Source organism: Rhopilema esculentum, chromosome 18 (assembly GCF_057945365.1).
Source record: "Rhopilema esculentum isolate cy_ngs chromosome 18, ASM5794536v1, whole genome shotgun sequence".
NCBI classification, from domain to species: Eukaryota; Metazoa; Cnidaria; class Scyphozoa; order Rhizostomeae; family Rhizostomatidae; genus Rhopilema; species Rhopilema esculentum.
In genome coordinates, this window is record NC_142832.1 from 6,859,331 (window position 1) to 6,878,555 (window position 19,225).

At 36.5% G+C, this 19,225-nt stretch overlaps 1 protein-coding gene across 2 annotated transcripts in view; it reads right to left on the reverse strand.

The window, feature by feature from the left end:
• LOC135696568 (uncharacterized) overlaps nucleotides 1–19,225 on the reverse strand; it is a 35,193-nt gene that overhangs the window by 15,804 nt on the left and 164 nt on the right. Inside the window, exons 1-5 of one of the 2 annotated variants that reach the window (XM_065216001.2) lie at nucleotides 14,006–19,217; nucleotides 11,553–11,654; nucleotides 9,854–9,992; nucleotides 7,694–8,473; nucleotides 6,856–7,181 (exon numbers count right to left, since the gene is read on the reverse strand). In XM_065216001.2, coding sequence (XP_065072073.2) covers nucleotides 6,856–7,181; nucleotides 7,694–8,473; nucleotides 9,854–9,992; nucleotides 11,553–11,654; nucleotides 14,006–14,046 — 1,388 coding nt within the window. In that variant the 5' untranslated portion in view covers nucleotides 14,047–19,217. Of the gene's footprint in view, nucleotides 1–6,855; nucleotides 7,182–7,693; nucleotides 8,474–9,853; nucleotides 9,993–11,552; nucleotides 11,655–14,005; nucleotides 19,218–19,225 lie in introns of those variants that run through there. The other variant, XM_065216002.2, reaches the window with a different exon arrangement.

The window sequence follows — 19,225 nt, forward strand, 5'->3', positions numbered from 1 at the left end:
CCGTCCACTTATAGTGTAAAACCGATACCAGGTCTGCGAAAATGCTACTTGGAGAGGAAACTTAGTCTATGACATTTTCAGTTGACCAAAGTTGACCACCGGACACTGATCTCGTTTGAACAATGCGAGCATCATACATTGTTGCTCATGGTTGAAATTTACAAAACAAGGAATAACTTGAATCCCTCGTTTATGATGAAAATTTTTGAGGAAAAGGCAATGCCGTATCAACTAAGAAGCTCGAGCAATTCAGGGGCGGATCCAGAGCAAATTTGAAGAAGGGGCAGCTGGTAGTAGGGGTGCTGAAAAGTTGTCAAAAATTGGTTACGAGAGTACGCTGTATACAACAATTTCAGATACCTTTATAGAATAAACAACATAACTTTGAGGTAATCTTTGAAGCATATTAGTCTATCGATCTCAGTAACTTTTTCACCTGATTCTCATTCTTCAAAAGGGGTGCACAATTTCCAAAAAAGGGACGCCAGACTTGCTTCAACTCGTTGAGGGCGGGGCAACTGCCCCTAGTTGCCCCCCTTAAATCCGCCACTGGAGCAATTTAAACCCACCAAAAGTGAGAACCACATTCTATGGTACAGATACCGTAAGGTTCATAGGTCAAAGAATATGGGCAAAATTACTTATAGAAGTGAAAACTTCAGTCTCTTTGACTGTTTTTCAGAAAACACCTTAAGAGAACAAAATGCAAACATTGCAACTGTAGGACTTGCAAAACTTTTTTATATGGTTTAGGTTTTTTGTAATGATTATGTATTTCTTTTGTATACACCTTTCGTAAATAATTGGCCTTCGTTAGTATTTACTTCTAGCTATTTCGAACAGCCAACTTTAAATCAAAGTATTAATAATAATGAATAATAATAATAATAATGGAAACTTTTCATTTTGAATTCCAGTTAAAACTACAATTACAAATCTCACTATTACAAGGTAATTTGTAACTGGCTAGCCTGTTTTTACAAAATAAGACTATTACAATCGTAGTAAAGAGAAAAGAAAAAAAAACGTTAAAAGGGTAGTAGCTCTGGGTTAGTCCATGTTTTGTTCCTACAGCAAAAAATTCAATCGGTGGTACGAATGGATATCGTGGAAAGCTTAGAAATGAGATATCGTTTGTGTTGATCAACGATGGAAAGAGAGTCACACATTTCAAGGAATGAGCTGCATGAGTTGCCGAAGATGCCAAGAGAGCTGATGGAGAGATTTACAAATATGACAGATTTGGACCTTGGTCTTAGATCTGAGACAAGGCGAGCATATTTTAAACGTTTCCTTTTTGCATTGCAGTTAAGGTTAGTTTCAAATCCTATCGTTAGTTCCAAAACATAAAGAATGTTTTCCTTTGTACGCAGAAGTAGATCTGGGCGCAGATTGTCTCCAGTTATGATGGATGGTGAGGAGAAGCCAGGTATATCGGCAAAAAGAGAGGATCCCTCTATTGCTTTCAAGGAGGTTACAAGAAAATTTAGAGCAGAATTATGACGCCAGGTATAACGACCTTGTTCGAGATCAACTTTGCAGCCTGCAACGACATGGAGTAAAGTTTCGGGAAGAAGGCAGAATTCGCAATCAGATGATTGGCTTAGGTTCCAAAGGCTTAGATTTTTGCGCGTAGGGAGATTATTGTTCAGGTACTTGATGGTGAAGTTGAAGATGTTCGTGGGTAGGTTGCTCTGCACAACAGACCAAAGACCATTGAGCTTTTTAAGAGAGTGGTCCAACAGAAATGAAATAATAGCACCCTGGGATATAGTAACATAGTAATAATAATAAATAATAATAATAATAATTATAGAAATTATATATTCCGACATAAAAATCAATGGGCAGAGGCCAGAGCCCTGTGGCACACCGCATTTTACATAAATACGATTGGTATCAACTATCCTGCACCACTGTAACAAACTGCCGCTTGATAAACGCTAATAGGGATGAATACACCTTTATAAAATTCTGAATACTTACTCTTTTTAATAAATAAACCCAGGGGGAAACAAACATACGGCATGTGTAAGTTTTTGATATACCTTTATCAAGTAAAAAACAAATTTTGGGGTATAGATTTTAGTAAAATCAAACATGGTCATAAATTTTGGGAATGATTTTTGGCATGACCTTAAAGTTTGGGTTATCATTTTTCAAAAAAAGGTAATATGTTCTAATTCACTTGAGTTGTTTGGTCTTAGCAAATTTAAAATAAATAAGGGTTTGTATTAAACCTAAATTTTGGGGTAGGATTTTTTGAAAATTGTTAATGTCTGATACATATTTGATATGCAAATCCATCAAACACCATCACCCTAATAAACTACTTAATAACAAACACATTTACTGTCCACGAAAGATCGGTGTGATGTAACGACAAACATACAAAAATAATGACAAAACGAAATAATTGCCGTACCTTATGACGCACACCAGAGAAAAATAAACACCATCGAACCTCGCTAATTCGCAGCGCGCCATTTTTCGAGGCAAACTTACAACTATTCAAGCTATCACTGCCTTATGTTTTACGATCCTCGCTCAGCTACATGTGCAAGACACTCACAGTGGCCTAGACCAACAACTGGCCTAAGTTGATAAAGTAACGTGTGGCTATGAGTAACTGAGATTAAAACGTCATAAAACGAGAGTAAGGCTGACAGGAATTTTTTATCCAGGAAATGGCATGACAACACTTATAAGGGAGGTGTTAAGGGGGCAACAGAATCATCATTTGCACACCATTCAAATTGATCCAATATCAAACCATGGTAACGAATACGCAATAGGAATTTCTAAGAATTTCAAACACGTGAGCAAATCTAGAAATATTTTAAACATTTTTTTGATCTAGTGAAATTCATCCAGTTTGTATCTGCATAGAGTGGCAAAGAACTTTATACAGAAAACTATTTCGTGAAATTTCTAAATAACTTCAGTTACCAGGGCAATAATAAGGCTGCTTCGTTATTACATCGCGTTATTATGTCAAAATAAATGAATCAGATAAAATCTATTAACTTTTCCAGCTAATCTGGAAAGCCCGCCGGCTACAAACCTACGTACTGAGACAAAAAAACCATTCTATTTACACATCTATGATTTGCAAGACTGGTCGTAACCTGGTTATGTTTCCACATAGATTGAAATATAAGCCAACTGCAACCAAATTGCCCACGTAAACTTACGTGGCCTTGATCACAGCCACGTACACCAAAACCACGATTACTTCTTTTAGATTCTCTGAGTAATGGCTGTCCCAAACTTACTTAAAAAATTAGGATATTTTGTAAATAATACATGCTTTTTTGACAGATTCAAGTGTTTAAACAAAAATTCAAATAAATATGAAATCTGTGGGAGAATGAAGTTCAGAAGTGTAGCAAAATAAAAGAACATTTTCCGAAGTTCCAAATAATAAATGCTAGGGTATTATCAACAAACTTGAAAAACATAGAGAACTGCCGATTTTGTTCGTTAAGATTCATAAATTGTCTTTACACACGCTGCAAGTTTGCAAACAATGCAGAACTCTAAAAGAAGCTGTTTCATTTTGGAAAATTTTGAAAAACATTGTAATTTAGAAATGCAACTGTGACATGTTTTCTATACAAGATATAAATAAAATACATTGTGAGACATTGAAAAAAGGGCCTAATTTTCAAATGAAACAGTAAAGAATTTGATTTAACATACGTCCAAGTGACAACTCCAGGAGACTTGCAACTGAGGACGATACGACAGAAGCAAAGAAAACACTCAGAGGAACACATTTCAGCCATGAATCAAGCCAAATTCTGGCAAAAGTAGGATACGGCTTCTCCAAAGCTTTCCCTTAATACGACACGCTTGCAATAATCCCAAGATACTCGAGGCAGAGTAGGGAGATAAACATTAAGCTCGAATGACTTAAGCGACTTCATCGTTTTCATCAATCAATCTAATTTGTGACAGGCAAACACTTTGGGAACAATAAGATGCCATAGGTTCTTTGAATCTTAACAGACATAAAGGCTTGCTTAGCCAAAATTCTTTTAATTGTGTCGTTTCAATCAGTTTAATGTAAAAGCTAGTCAACTGTGACTAGCTTTCCAAGCCCAGAGGGATCCTCTTGGAAATTGATCAGTTGTAGCACGTGGATCTATAAAAATTCATAGCTAACAACGCATTCAACAAAAAGAGAGACAATTACGTCATCTATCTCCACAAAACAGATTAATTTTGCGAAAAATTGAGGTGGATTATTCTGAGGGGCAAACCACTCCATAAAAGTTTCCTTAGCCTTTGGCAAAAGTCCTTTTGCTTCAGGCTAAAATTCACAAAAAAGTCCTAAAAATCTAATTGTTCAGTAAAATATTGTACGCTGTTTGAAAAGAGTGATACACCCTTCGGATTATTCTTGGAAAATGTACAATAAAAAAGATGCAAAGGCCAAGGAAAGACTAGTGTCAATAGAGGAGGACATTCCATACGCTGATGCAACCACACCCAAACAGCACCTTGCCAGTTGGCAAATTTAGAAGTTGTTCCCCTTATTTTTTATGGTTTCGCTCCTGTTCGTACACAAATACCGCTCTCCTGACTCAAATAAGAGTTGTACAGAGCGCTTCAAGAATATGGAGCAATAGCAAGTCAAGGTGGAAAATAATGATAAGGTGGAAAATAATGATAAGGTGGAAAAGCAAGATTTCCAAAAGACCACATATTTTTGAATTGATGTTACGTGCACACAACCTATATTTACAATCATAATAAATACTTTTATCCTCTTCCTTTTTAAATATTCAAATCCATCTAATCTTCATAGAAACCAAAAAAGGTCCAACATCTACTTTTGAACTTGACAAATACCAACATCATAAAAACAAACAAAACAAAAAAGTAAAAGTGAGCACATGACGAGAACAGAATGTCGAAATTTGAAGAATGAGAAGAATTTGTTTTTCCATGAAGTTTTTGCAAAAATTTTCAAAAGTTCTCTTGAAGAAAAAAACATACAAAATAATTAACCATGGAATTATACGGAAAACGCAAAGCAAGAAGGAACCTCAAAGCATACCTGATATATAAGCATTGACAGATGTTTCTTTTATGCTGCTTGAATTTAAAAAAACAAAATGGACACATTGCCCTTAAGTCAAGCATCAAAATAAAGCAACGATCAAGTTAAGATGACACCGTAGCACACACGTCTCCTTCAGACACCAAGCAGTTGCCACATCATTTTTCCACTTTTCGCCAGTTGGCAGGTGCTTTCTTTAAGCTATTATTTAATTTTTCAACGAGTGAGTCTGCTGCTTGTCTGGCCTGAAAATTATTCTTAGGCTACTCTGCTGCAACCAAGCGAAACATTATTTTCCATAGGCTTGCTCCTTTCAGAAAACGAATTTCGTATTCTTTGATTGCATTCTTGCTGCTACAGTGTTCCCTCATTGCACTTCCTACTTACAAAGATCTTGAAGAAAGACCAAAATCTCCAGGTAAACTTATACAGAATCTACACGGCTGGTGGCCAACCTTGCTAAAAAATTTCTGTCCAATAACTGTGTTTAAAGTATCAACATCGAATTGATTGGCTCACTCTGAAGACAGTAACAAAGACAATTGTTTGTTTACGTCTTTTCAAAACACCTGCCTGATCCTAATCAAAGTCGCGTCTAGCCAAAATTGAAGGTCACAGTATAAGTCAAAGACCAGAAATGTCGATTAATTATTAAAGATTCATTGGTAACCGTACTCATCAATCGATTATAGGATTTCAACATTATAATATATTAACATCCTGTGTTGTTGGACGTTTATTTCGAAATTTTCCTACTGTCATGGAGGTTAAGAAAAACCAATGGACCAGGTTGATTGAGAAAACTTCAAGTTGGCATGGCACCCGCTCACAAAAGCAACTTATGACTTTGTTGTCCAATCACATGTGTCACTATACTTAGAAAGCAAAAGCAATTTAACATATGACCAAAAAGAATGAAAATCGAACTATATTGAAAAGAGCCCACGTTGTAACCAAAAAAGATGGGGGGGGGGGGGTGGCTCTCTGTGGTCAACTATTTTTTAATATTGGTCTTCTCAAATGCCAAGCCTAAAAATCTATTCGCAAAAATCATACATTATTCTCAAATATGGTTTTACCCTTTACGGTTTTGGAAAAAAGGCAGAGAGTTTTTTGGGGGAAGAGTTGAACCTGAAGGTTAAAGAACGACTGGGACATATCACACAAGAAGCGTTGTAGCTACATTCACAATTCCGGTTGCTTAAGAACCCGAAGACCTGAGAAAATTCCTCTCTTTTCCTCGCGTGTTGCCCCTTGGGAAAAATTACCCTCTTTTTATCTGAAAAGTATCCTCCTTTCGCCGAGCCCCAATTCTTCAAACACCTTTTCACGGCCCCGCCTCGAAACTGGTGTTTGGTCTCTGTAGATACGCTGCTGATTATGAAAACCTTAGTGACAAAGGACCAGTTAGTTATTCAATTTATTTGCATAAATTGATATGCAACTGTTTGATAGCCCTGGTTGAGCAAAATGGCCATAAACTGCCGTGAAACTGTGAAGTTGCTCCACAAAAACCTTTTTCCATGATGAGATAAAAAGTAGAAAAAGACAAGGATGAATGAAGCAATGAAAGAGGAAAACTGAGGAAGAAATTCAGATGACAGTACCAAGAAATGTTTCAAACAATCCATCTTAGTAGCAGGACCTGGCAATTTGACGTCACAAATAGATTAAGTGTCTTAGATAACCTTTCCTGATTGTGAGATATTACGACACAGCAACCTTGAGGTGTCTTACGTAACTTGTTGTTGTAGCAAGATTAAATGAGTTGAAAAGTAGTAACTTACTCGACTCCTTTTGACTTTTTAGGCACTGGGTGCCCATCAGGTGAAATGGGCAGCTGTCCACTGTATTCTTCCATTTCTTGAATCATTCTACTGAATGGAGATTTGATTGTATCGATCTCCTCTGGCTGTCCCTCATTTTCTTTGTCACTGCCCGCATTCTCCTTACCAAGGTCGATCTTTGGAAGTTGTCTTCTGCCATCTTTTTTGGTTTTCACAATTGGCAATGGTGGTGGTATTGGGACGTGGTTCGGCGGCTTTGTGGCGTTGGGGCTGAGTGGCTTTGGCGGCGCAACAGGAGGCGGTCGGTTAGGCTTTAATGACTTGCTCTGGTTTGAAAAAAAAATTAAGTTTGCTACAATGAAATACAAAATAGACAACAGGAACGAATATTTGTTAACGCTTGTTTATGAGGCACTGAGTTGTATAAATAACTATATCAGCCTATTAAACAGTACAAAATAGCGCGAAAAATGCATGGGACATTACACTCGAGCACGTTTCATTCGGTACTTCTTAAAGTATGAAGGGGTCGATAATGACAACAATGGATTTTTTCTCGTCTGTAATTATACTGAAGATGACTCTAGCCAGAGTCGAAACGTTATTTAATTCAATTCAATGGACTTGTCGTAATGGAATTGCCTAAATTGGAACTATGTTAATAGAATGGTCTTAACGTCTTAATTGGAATTGTCTATGTAGCAAGAAGTTGACGAATACATGATGTCTTTTTTCTTTGCCGTCGTACTGGTTAATAAAATCCAACTGGTTTAAAAAAATGCAAGCATGCAAGCAAGCAATGAGACCCAAAAAAGTAAAAATAATGGCAAAGCCGTACCCTTCCTGCGGGTTTCATTGCACTTAACATCGCACCATCTGTCGAATCTCTCCCATAACTTTGATCATAATCTGGTTTCTGCCTTACATCCAAGTCCTTACTGCCATCAACAACTGCTGTGACGGATTCTTGAGACTTTTCACAACCCGGTTCTGAATCACTATTCCAGCTCTTTTCTCCTTCATAATCCGGTTTCACGTTTATTTCTGAATTATTCTTGCCTTCATAACCGGGGAGAAGCGCTGACGATCGTTGAGATACTCCATGTAATTCAGAATCCGATCCTAGATGAGACTCACTTGAAGCCGGCATGCCAATACGCGGGGGTTTAGGTGGGGGTTTTCGTCCTATTTTTGGAGACACCCCTTGAACCTTGACAGTTTGAGATCTTAGCTTGTCGATACCTTTATTGCCAGCTTTGAAGTTGTCTGTTTCACTATCATCCACCGATGAGCTCCGGGGAACCCCTGGCCTAGCCTTAAATGATTCCTCCTCCTGGAACTTGTTCGAATCGCTTGTGAAGCTTGCAGTTCGAAACGCTAAATCAAGCTCTCGTCTGAGTCTATCTTTGGTACTCGCATCGCTTTTAATACTTTCTATGTCCGAAGCCTCGCTTTGGTTATCAATATCACGTGAGTAGCTAATAAGATTGCCGTTATTTGTTTTATGTTCTCGGTCATTGTCCTCTTTATGAAAGCTGTCGTTTTTCGAAATACCATCTTTCTGTTTGGTTATACTGTCCACAGAACTCTTCTTGCCAGTTTCTTTCGCTTTCAGTTGCTGAAAGAAGAAAAAACATCACCCTTCAGTAGAAAAAACGTCACTTTCAGTAGATACCAAGTTATTTCCATCCACTGTAACTAAGATTTGTTGCAATTAGACAAACATAAATGAAAGAAACAGAAAGCGTTAGAACGCAATTATTTTCTATGCCAATGAAAGCTTTTTAAGTTCGAAGGGTAATACTTGTTCTCTAACGAAGTTTTAAACGAAGATTTTAAACAGTTAAATAGTTTCATAGCTTAATTGCGAAGCTATGAGACCCTACATCAGTGGATCATCATATTGTCGCCATATTTTTTTCGATTCAGCTGCAGACACATCAAATTATACGATTTGATCTTCAGTCTGAGCGCCGAAACAAAATTCCTATTTTGAAAGGAGAATTGAGAGAAAACATAGGCATCTGTAGACTTAGCCCCCTCCCTAGCCCCTTCAAGCCCCCCTCCCTAGCCCCTCCTAGCTCATGTCCGTCTAAGTCCCTCCTTGTCCCTGTTAACTCCTCTTAACTCCTTCTGACTATTCTAAAACCAAAGATCAAGCCCGTTGCTTAGGATTGCCTCAAAACTACCATATCCTGAGCATTTTGAAAAGCTTATACAATTTCAAATTAAGAGAATCGTGGACATTCAAGGCACCTTTGAAGGCCATAAAAATCCACATTGCGGGTAAGGCATGAGACAGGAAACATTATTTCTCAGACGTATAATAAAAAGTCTAGCTGTACTGATGAGCCGTGATATGGAGCGAAACCAGTCTACAGCCGACTGTTTGCGGTGTCAGTGGTTTTCTTTACTTCACAGTATAGCAAAAACACAATATTACCCTGAAATTCATAAACTTCGGGCGACGAGAAATTTTAAAATTGTCTTTCTTTACTTTGTCTTGTTCTAGAATTTTCGGGTTTGTAAACTGTAACTACAGGTTAGGCTGTATTATGAAAATGAAACATTGAATTTGTCATGGCTGGCACTTAATATGACGTCACACCGGTAGACGTCACACCAGCGTTTCGTTCTCTGCAGCTTGACCACGTAAGATTGCCGGAAAATAAAATCAAACTTAAGTTACGAAACAAGATGTGAAGATAACATTAACCTGGCACCCTGATATTACATAAATACGCGTGCACAATGACTTAAAGCGCTTCGGTAAAAAGAAATATAAGTTTTACTCCACACTATCTTATCTTATTCTTTTTAACAAAAATAAGCAAATTTGACCTACATTGATACTTGAATTCCAACGAGCAACAATAAGGCCTTTCCAAAATCATTTTGATAACATGAAATACAAAATCTAAATATATAAGCTTCCGTCAGAATTTGACAAAGGAGCGTTATGCAAATTTGTCATATTTCTCGAGACACAGTTTCATACCTGAAGTTTGGCAAGGGGAATAATATCACCGTCTTTAGGTTTTCTCCACACTGTCTTCTGAGACGAGGCATTATAATAGTAATACCTGCGTGTCGTGGCATCATAGAGTTCCCACCATTGGTTATCATGGGTTTTCTTCCTGTAAGGAAAAACAGCCAAATTTATAAATAAAGTTAAGTTCAAATCATTTCGAGATTGCTGGAAAAGATGAAAAAATTTAGAAACACAGAATTAATTCTGGCACTCGCGCAAAGTAAAAAGACTCAAAATGTGTAAAAAGGAAGAACCCTCAGGATACCTGTCCGCCGGATTCTGTGAATCTTGCAATGAGTAATAATACGAAAGATATACAGGAACAAAGCAATACGACGACGAGAATCCAATGTAACGAGATAAAATTTTCAAATAAATTAAAGTTAAGGAATACTAGCGCTTATACGAGGGTTGGGCGCTTATTCGAGAGGGGTGCTTATTCAATAACTTCACCTCAAGGGTTGGCGCTTATTCGAGGGGGGCTCTTATCTGAGGGGGGCGCTTGTTCGAGGCATTACGGTACTTTCAACTCTTAATTTTAAAATAATGTTTCTTCCAACATTTGTTAATGAATTTTTTTCGAATTCAATGAAAAGGTAAATTTTATTAGTATTTGGGATTATATCGGGGACCTACTATAGACTTTATAAATGTTTTTGCGGTCATCTAAAGAATGAAAAAATTGGCAAGGAGATGGTACAGAGATTTGAATTTGCTAAAATTCAGGGCATGTTATGACGTAATTTAGATGTGGTTTTCTACACAAGAATCGTTTCTACTTCCTTTCTAGTTTTACAAACATGATCATAAAACCCCGATTGAAATCCTAAAGAATGATTTGTTAAGTAGTTTGTCTTTATTCGATGCTGCGGTTTCCAAATTGATAGCAAAAAACAACTTCAAAATGCAGCTTAAAGCTCTCTTCAGTTAGTAACATGGTAACACTTCAGTTGGAATCTTAGGTTAGAAACGGTTTCATCTTGTTTATCTCAGCAAAACAGCTTTGTGGTCAGGCTGCAATGGCCAGTGTAACAAAATGCATTTTATTCTCCCAGCACCATTAATCGCTGGATTGTATCAATGCTAAAATTGGCTTCTTAAGACAAAATAAGTCTAAATAAAATAAGAAAATAAGTTTAGGGCACCTTAGTTCGATAACTAACGGCCTCTTATCATTAGGGGCCACCGATTCATTTTAAAGCCATTCTTCAAGACTTTGCTCACGTTCAGCTTACTTTCAAAAAGTTCTTCAACTCAAGGAAAACAGGGCTTCCCCTGGTTAACGAGTAAAATTATAATTTTTACATCTAGCTACTGTTGTTTACAGGGCTCTAATCTTGGATGGAAATTTCTTCCTTAGTGCCCCAGATGCTTCCGTTACGCCTAGTAGCCTTGTTTATTATAGAGATTGGGTTTCGAATAGCCCGCTTGGAGACTCTACAAAGGATAGGGTTTAGAAAGCCTTAGAGCATGCGCACCCTCGTACTGGTGAATTAGTGTTTACATCCCACCCTTGATTGGACTCCTTTCCATGTGCAACGTGATATTGAAAAGAATGAGGCAAAGAGTGAATAACATATAGATCTGTAATGATATTGAAAAGATCTGTAGTGCTCGTTGAAGAGCCTAGTGATATGGTCCTTAAAACTTGTAAATTCTTACTCACACTTTAGCCCCCTGCGGTGCTTCCCATAGACACTGTCCTGTTCGCAGATTTGCAAACATATGATCCCCACTTTTGGGCTCGACAATCTCTACCCACTCCACCCTACAAACGAAAGAATGAATATCATATAAAGAAAATCGTTAAGATCTATATATAGACAATTTGAAACATTTAAAAGTTCAGATAGGTTCCATTACAGAAACTAAACATTTCAAACACCATTAAAACTGGAAAATTATCTGAAATAAGAAAAGTCAGTGTTAAAGTGCTTCAAACGCTTCAAAAGACTTGGCTGACATGAAGGAAGGAAAAAGAATCTTCTGCACACAAACAGGAGACTTTAAACAAAAAGCAAACGTTCAAGCTAAGAGGCTGGGAAAGCATTCTTCTGCTTCTCTGTACGCGATATTCTAGACGGGGCTTCTCTTGACGCAGCATAATAATTAATTTTGTTTGTGGGTATATAGTTTAACCCTGACTTCGTTACATATTACTCCAGCAGCTAAGCCTTCAAATACACCCCTGATACCAATGGAGGCCCTTAAAGATAACAACAGCTGCACCCGTCCACTCAAGCTGACCCTGCGGTATTCAGAACTTTGCAAGTAAAAGCAGAAGAAAGCAAATTTCCAGGGTCATCGCTAGCTTTTTTGCTCAAGGGGAAGCCAGGTCCAATTTGAAATCCTTTTGCCAAAGTGGGTGAAGCACCCCTATATGGCAAAAATCTCCTCATATGTCAGTCAGCTGTCGGATCAGCTGTCACCATCCCATCACCACCCCATCACCACCCAACTCCCCACAATGCCCGACCGTAGCGACAGCCCTGCAAGTGTCCATAGCTAAGGCGAGAGAAATCAAAGCAAACGCGAAGATTTCTAGATAGCAATTGTTTCAATATAGAAAAAAACACATAATCTCAGTTTTAAGATAAGGCCAAGAAAAATGCATTAACTAAACACGAATTTCGAATGAAAACTGTTACAATTTAAGAGACTTAGAGGTGAGTTTAGACAGATTAAAAAGTAATCTAACCACTGATTGGTACTGACTGCAGATTGAAAAGTAATCTAGACACTGCCAAGAATACAGAGCGAAAAATACTGGTCACTTCTAACAGAATTCTTGTTTTACACTGCAAGGCAAATAGCAAAACAATTACAGGGATTATTTCTCATTTCAGTTCGCTAGCTTCCTTATCTTTTTTTCTTCTGTAAACGAAAGTGGAGACAAATTTATGCAAGCGGTGTCGAGTTTTTATTTACACGTATTCTGATGTACGGAACAAAGCAAAAGCTTAGCTGGTATTTAACTGGGACAGCGTAGATTGACCAATCAACTTTGAAATCTTAGAACTTTATGTTGTGACAATCAATTTGACATCCTAGCACTGTTCTAAACCCTGAAACTACAAGAAAATCTGAAACAAAAAAAATCATTTTGAGGATTGTTTAAATGTTTCAAAGAAGGTTTGTTTCGATTCAATTAACAAGGTATAAACTAATTTTATCTTCGATGTAATTAAAACTTGATGATGATATACAAGTCATCTCTGTACTTCTAATTTTTTTTGTACCAGATGGTCTGTCCAGTTTGCCCCTTTTGGTACAGAATCATGAATTAATTAGATACTGTATGATATGCAATGAACTCAACAAAGTTGTTTACAAGGATATCCAAAGTTTCTTAACTACAAGCACTTTTTAAGAAACCGTTGATTAGAAACCGACTCCTAAGATGACAAAAAGATTAAGTAACCAAAATACTAATCACTCTTGAGCCCTCAACCTTACGAAACTACTCGAAACTCCTTTAGCAGGCGGGGATGGAAATTATTCTTTTCAACGACTGTGTTATTGAAATGTATGAAGAGAAAAAATAAATCCTTACGACGGATTAAATTTTCTATTTCATGTTATCTTATGTTACCTTTTTGTGTTTCTAAAAATTAGCTTTTTATCAATTGGTTTTTAACAAAGCTATAAGACAATTTTGAATTTTAGCAATAAAATCAACAAAAAATTAAGTAACTGATCAGTTAGTCTCGGATTAGTTTCTTATAAAAATGCGAGTATTCGCAACCTGAAGTGTGTTTGGATTCTCATACAACTTTGGCTTCTCAGAAAAAATTACGCATATTATACCTGGTTTTTTTCTTAAATTAACCTTGTTTCAATAAGCAGGATATACTTTTAAAGAAACTTGATTCAAAGGGCCTTGAGTCCAATAATTCGAATGACGCTAAGATAATATTGGCAAAACCATAACGCTCTAAAAAATTCAAGGTAAGGTAGAACTTAAATAAAACCGAAAACATGATGTACCTGCTTGAAACGCGAATGTTTTAAACGTTACTGGACATACTTTATGCTCTTGCATTTGACACGGATATTGATCATATATTAATAGACTGTGTTGATATGATCTTTAAGCAGCGAACCAAAAATCAGACTTACCTTTTCACAATAAATATCACATTGCATTTATATTTCAACATCACAGATAATCGATACCTTTTTATTTAGCAATTATAGTCAAAAGTTTTGGCTGGATTCATTGTTGTATATAACGACCAATTTCACAACAAGGAAATGTGACAGAGGTGGACTAATACTATGAAAACACAAGGATCATGGGAAATTTCCTCATGTGTTATAACAATATATATGACACATACCAGAACCTCAAATAGTAACTTCAACATGCAACCACAAATAACTTGAATATCGGATGACGTCACCAAGATTTTTGGTTAGATCGGAAATAGCTAGATAACTACATAATCAATAACCTGTCCATCCACATGATCCACTCAAGAGTCAGTATCACGGTTACCTGGATTAGGACTCTCTTGATCAAGGACGTAAAATAAACTCGAAAATATTATCAAAAATTCCAATAAACCGAACTCTCTTTAAAAAAGTATCATCATTCACAAATATCATAATATATAATATATAATTGGCTCTGATGAAGCCCCGTATGCCGGGGCGAAATATTAGCCTTCACTGATTTACGTGTATTTATTGTTGTTTATTCTCGGCGTATTGCCGTGTTTCTTATTTGCTACAATTTTATTGACTTTTCGCCGCAAGAACTCCTTGGAGCCTGTCAAGCAGCCTGCTACAGTGATCTTTTCTTCGTTCACACATCATTCACAAATTTTATCTATACTTTATTTTGCAGCCCTCGATAAGAAAGAGCAGTTCTTACGCGACTACGTGAATAGAAGAATAATTAAGCGACTCAAACTTTCGAAACTAACTCACCTGATCAACGACGGAATCCAGACATAAATTGTTTATCTCTTTAACTCATATAGACACTATTATTAGAAAAAACACCCCCTCTCCCCAGTAAAAAATAAAACAACTTCCATCCTTAGGTATCCTTAACTGGTTGATAGTGATCTAAGGAAAGGCTGTGCGATTGTACACAGTCCCATGGGTTGAAGCTGACACTATGGCCTAACTTTCTGGGGCAAGAGCCTTGGTGACCATCAGAAGAGTCAAGCAAATTCAAAAGAGCAACAAACGTAAAGTTTTATAGTTTTAACATACCATGCTGCTCATTTTCAAAGATAAACCTCATTTTTGGTGTAAAAGACACATGTGTATAATTCAACTATTAAAACAATTTCATTTCAAAGGAAGGAGAATTAAATGTTGGCCTTTCCATTCTAAAAAACATTGCAGACTTACAAAGACTGGATTTGGAGTAAAGTATTGACAAAACAAAAATAAAATTGGCTGAATCAAACAAAAAAGGATGAGTTACTTGAGATAAGACCGAAGGCTTTCCACAAAATCAACCATGTAATCTTAAAACTACATTTCATATCTTTATTTCAAATTTAATCCTGGAACTATAAAAAACCATTAAACCACATTAATCCCAGACATTTGTATTTCTTGAATTGTTTGGATTAGGTAGACAGGGGTCATAATTGAAGCAAAGCCATAACACTAATAGGTAAAAAGGTGATAAAGCAGTTCTCTGGCCCAATATTTTTAGATTACGAAGCTATGTCCCAAGTTGTCAAGGAAATACCTCTAATAACAAACAGAAAATATGTCAAGTAATGATAAATCAATGGAAGCACAGCATCAATAAGCCATATAAAAGGGTTTCATCAGACCTATCAACCTTAAATTTTCAAAACCTGGAGATTTTAGATTTTTCCTAAAGAAAAAACAGGGAGATTTGGTCAAAAACAGGGAGATCACAGTAATTTGTTAAGGGAATAAATATACCTGATAAAATGTTGTGCCCGGCAACCAGTTTATGACAAAAGTGTTAATGAGAAGTATCTTCATAAAAACTTTAAGTGCTTTTTTATTAATCAGTAAGCACTAACAAAAAATTGTTGTCATGTGGAATTCAATGTGACCATTTTATCTCAATTATACCTCTGTAAAAAGAAAACATACATAATGGACCTGTCTTTGAAGCATAAGATGCGCAGTTCAATCAAACATTCGGTGAGGAATCTTCCTAGACATTCTGCTAGACATCTTTGAAACTGGGAGACCAGGAGAAAACAGTCAAAACCGGAGTCTCCTGGCTGAACCAGGAGGGTTGACAGGTCTGGTTTCATACCAAATCATTGCAAAACTATGGTCCCTAACCTGGAGACATGCTCAATTCCCACCAATCAAATTTATGCTTAGCAAGGGAGGCTTTTGGGGTACAAGGGCCTTGCAATTAAAATTGGCCAAACCCAGAACCTTTGAGATTCCTAAGACCCCCTCCTTAGCTCTTTGCAACTGATTTATACTGCTACAATCAACAGAAACAGATCTGTGACAAGATAAGTCACATAAAAAAGACAAATGTGTTCTCCCGTCCTCAATTCTTTTTCAATCATAAATGCCCTGCAAAGTCATAGTTCCTTCAAGATTCTCCCAGCAAACAATTTTGGTGAATACAGAAGCTTGTTCTTTGCAAATAAACTGTTTCTGTTTGTTTTTCTTGTTGCTCATTGAAAACATTATTTACATATCATCCCTTTCTATCTTGTTCTAATAATTTAACTTCCAGTTTCGTTCATAAATGTTCCATATTTCAAATATTTCTCAAAATAAATCATTCTTTATTTCTGGAACTGTATATCAACAATACAGTACCACAGAGAGTACCAGATGCAAATCCTCGATTTTTAGGTGCACTAAACAAATGTGCAAAATAGTTATCTTAATAAATTGCAGACTAAGATTGAAACAAATGTATTTCCTGAAAAAGCTTTGAGTCCTGGAGAAATCTTTGCGACTTGACAGCATGCTAACTAAGAATTCAATTTCGGTCAGTCATATCCAGTGAAGTTAATCAGCTTTCAATTAACAGTTTTGTCACCATCACTAGGCAGAAGTTAAAATTGATCTCTAGATAAAGCATGAAATTAATCTTACTTAAACTTACTGTATGATGATGATAGGTGAGCAGAAGGTAGGAGGATAAAGATGAAAGCTCAGAAATTGAAAGATTTGTTCAAGCAAGCAAAATTTGTATTATAAGTATCAAGATGAACTTTCAAGAGTTGCACAAGTTTACATTTTGCCATAGATAAAGCATTTGTGTGCAAGTATGAGCTTACGAAAGTAATTTCTATTGAAAGAGCATTATGTTTAGTTTGATTGCCTATTTCTGGAAAATATTTTAAACAGAGCATATGGTAGATAATTCTTTATAATAGATAATGTTGTTGCACAAAGTTTTGGTGCAAAGTGTTGCATATTGCTTTTTTGTCTTTGTTGCAGCATTTTGGCTCAGTCACAGCCTCTTCTAGTCATGAAAGGCTGGCTAATTAACCATTCAATATCTTATCATTGTTACGCAGTCAATGTCTGTATTGTTTGACTGGATGGATTAAGGCATGTTTTCAAAAAAACTATACATTCTTTTTTTACAGGAACCAGAAAATTGAAGTTCAGAATGGCTGTTCTTAATTTTTTAAAACTTGATCTTTATAAAATTATTCTTATAAAAATAGAGTGTAATATGAATTGAATTTGGAAAAAATAGGTCAAGGGACACCATGTACTTTAGGAAAACTTCTTTGGTGCACAGTGTCAGTCAGGTTCACCCTAGTTCATTACTAAACCCTTTAAATGGTTTAACAAGAGCCGGTGCGGTATCAAAGAGGCTGTTTGTTGGAAAATCTTAATGCTTGTCAAAATATTTGAGGATTCTCCACAATCATAAGTGACATCCCAATGGCTGGCTGATGATATTCTTCTTAGCTTTCCATATCTTGTTATTAACAATTCTACTTTCAATCCATTATTTTATGTTGCATTGACTGAAAATAGCCAAAGTTGGTCCTTGCGGAATAATTTAATGGTCCTTTGTCTTGACTAGTCACTTCACCAAGAAAACAACTATACCTTGAAGAAATCTATCTGCATCTAAAATATAGCAAATTGGGTTGGGCTAAAACCTACACCTAGCAAATGGGAAATGACAAGTGAGACGCATGTGCAGTATTAAACTTGCAATTGAAGTAGATATGTGGTCGGAAATATTATGATCTCCACCCCCATATATATCACTGCAGGTGTCGGCCCTGGGCATAACCATGAAAATCTTCATGAGGGCAAGTCCACAAGCCCAGCCCGAGTCCTCTTTTTTATTGATTCTTTCTCTTTCTAATTCCCAGTATGTAGAGCATATTGATGGAGCATCCAAGATGCAGACATGGTATCATTGAGGGCACACCTAATAACTAGCTTTAATCAAATTTAAATCCAGAAAATCTTATAGTTCTGACAAACCCAAGATCTTGTCAAAAATGACCAACTGGCTATTAAGAAAACCGTGGCTAAGATTTTGAATGATCTTTTAAAATTTGAATCCCTGTTCTTAACAATCTGTTCTTATATCCTTGCGATATGATACTAGCCATAAAACCATTTTAAGACATAGCTGTGTAGCAACCATGGAAACAACTGAGTCGGCCCAGATTATTTGACAATAGGGTATTCTTTTCACAACCATGTGATTCCCCAAAAAACAAATACGCTATGTAAAACATGAAATTAGAAACCACTATCTGGTTTAAAATATGACCAAAGAGACAGAAGACTCAGGGAATTTTGTTTTTATCTGAGTTAACATCAAGTATGAAACCGTAACAGGTAACAGGGTATGAAATGCTATGTGTAATCTAAAAAACGGTGAAAATGCATCAAATGCGCTGGAATGTTTCCGTAACTCAGTCTACGACCAGGTACTCCGGTTATTATTACGCTCACTACAAAATACCTGTCGTATTTGAGGAGCAGTTTAAGTGGAACTGTACGTTAGCTTTCATTCGCCTAACTTGACTAACCAGTTCGCAATCTCCGAACTCGTTTGCAACAAAAGAAGTACACAGGTGATGAAGGACACTTCGTTTGTTGACAGTTACCCTTAACAGTGTTTGTTATATCTGAGATTCTTGAGTTCTATAAAATCGCTTGCAGATTATGCGATGTTTGAATTTTCTGCTTGAAATGTTATTTCTGTGTAATAAACTTATTTCCATATGACTTAATTAAAATTATTCAGAACGGGTTGGGCATGTTCTTCTGCAAAGCAAAGGCCAATGTAAAGACCAGGCCTTCATTGATTTCCTTGTGCTGACGCAAATCCTTTCACGTTTAACAAAAGGGCCTCCCAGTAAGTCTAAAAATTGTAAA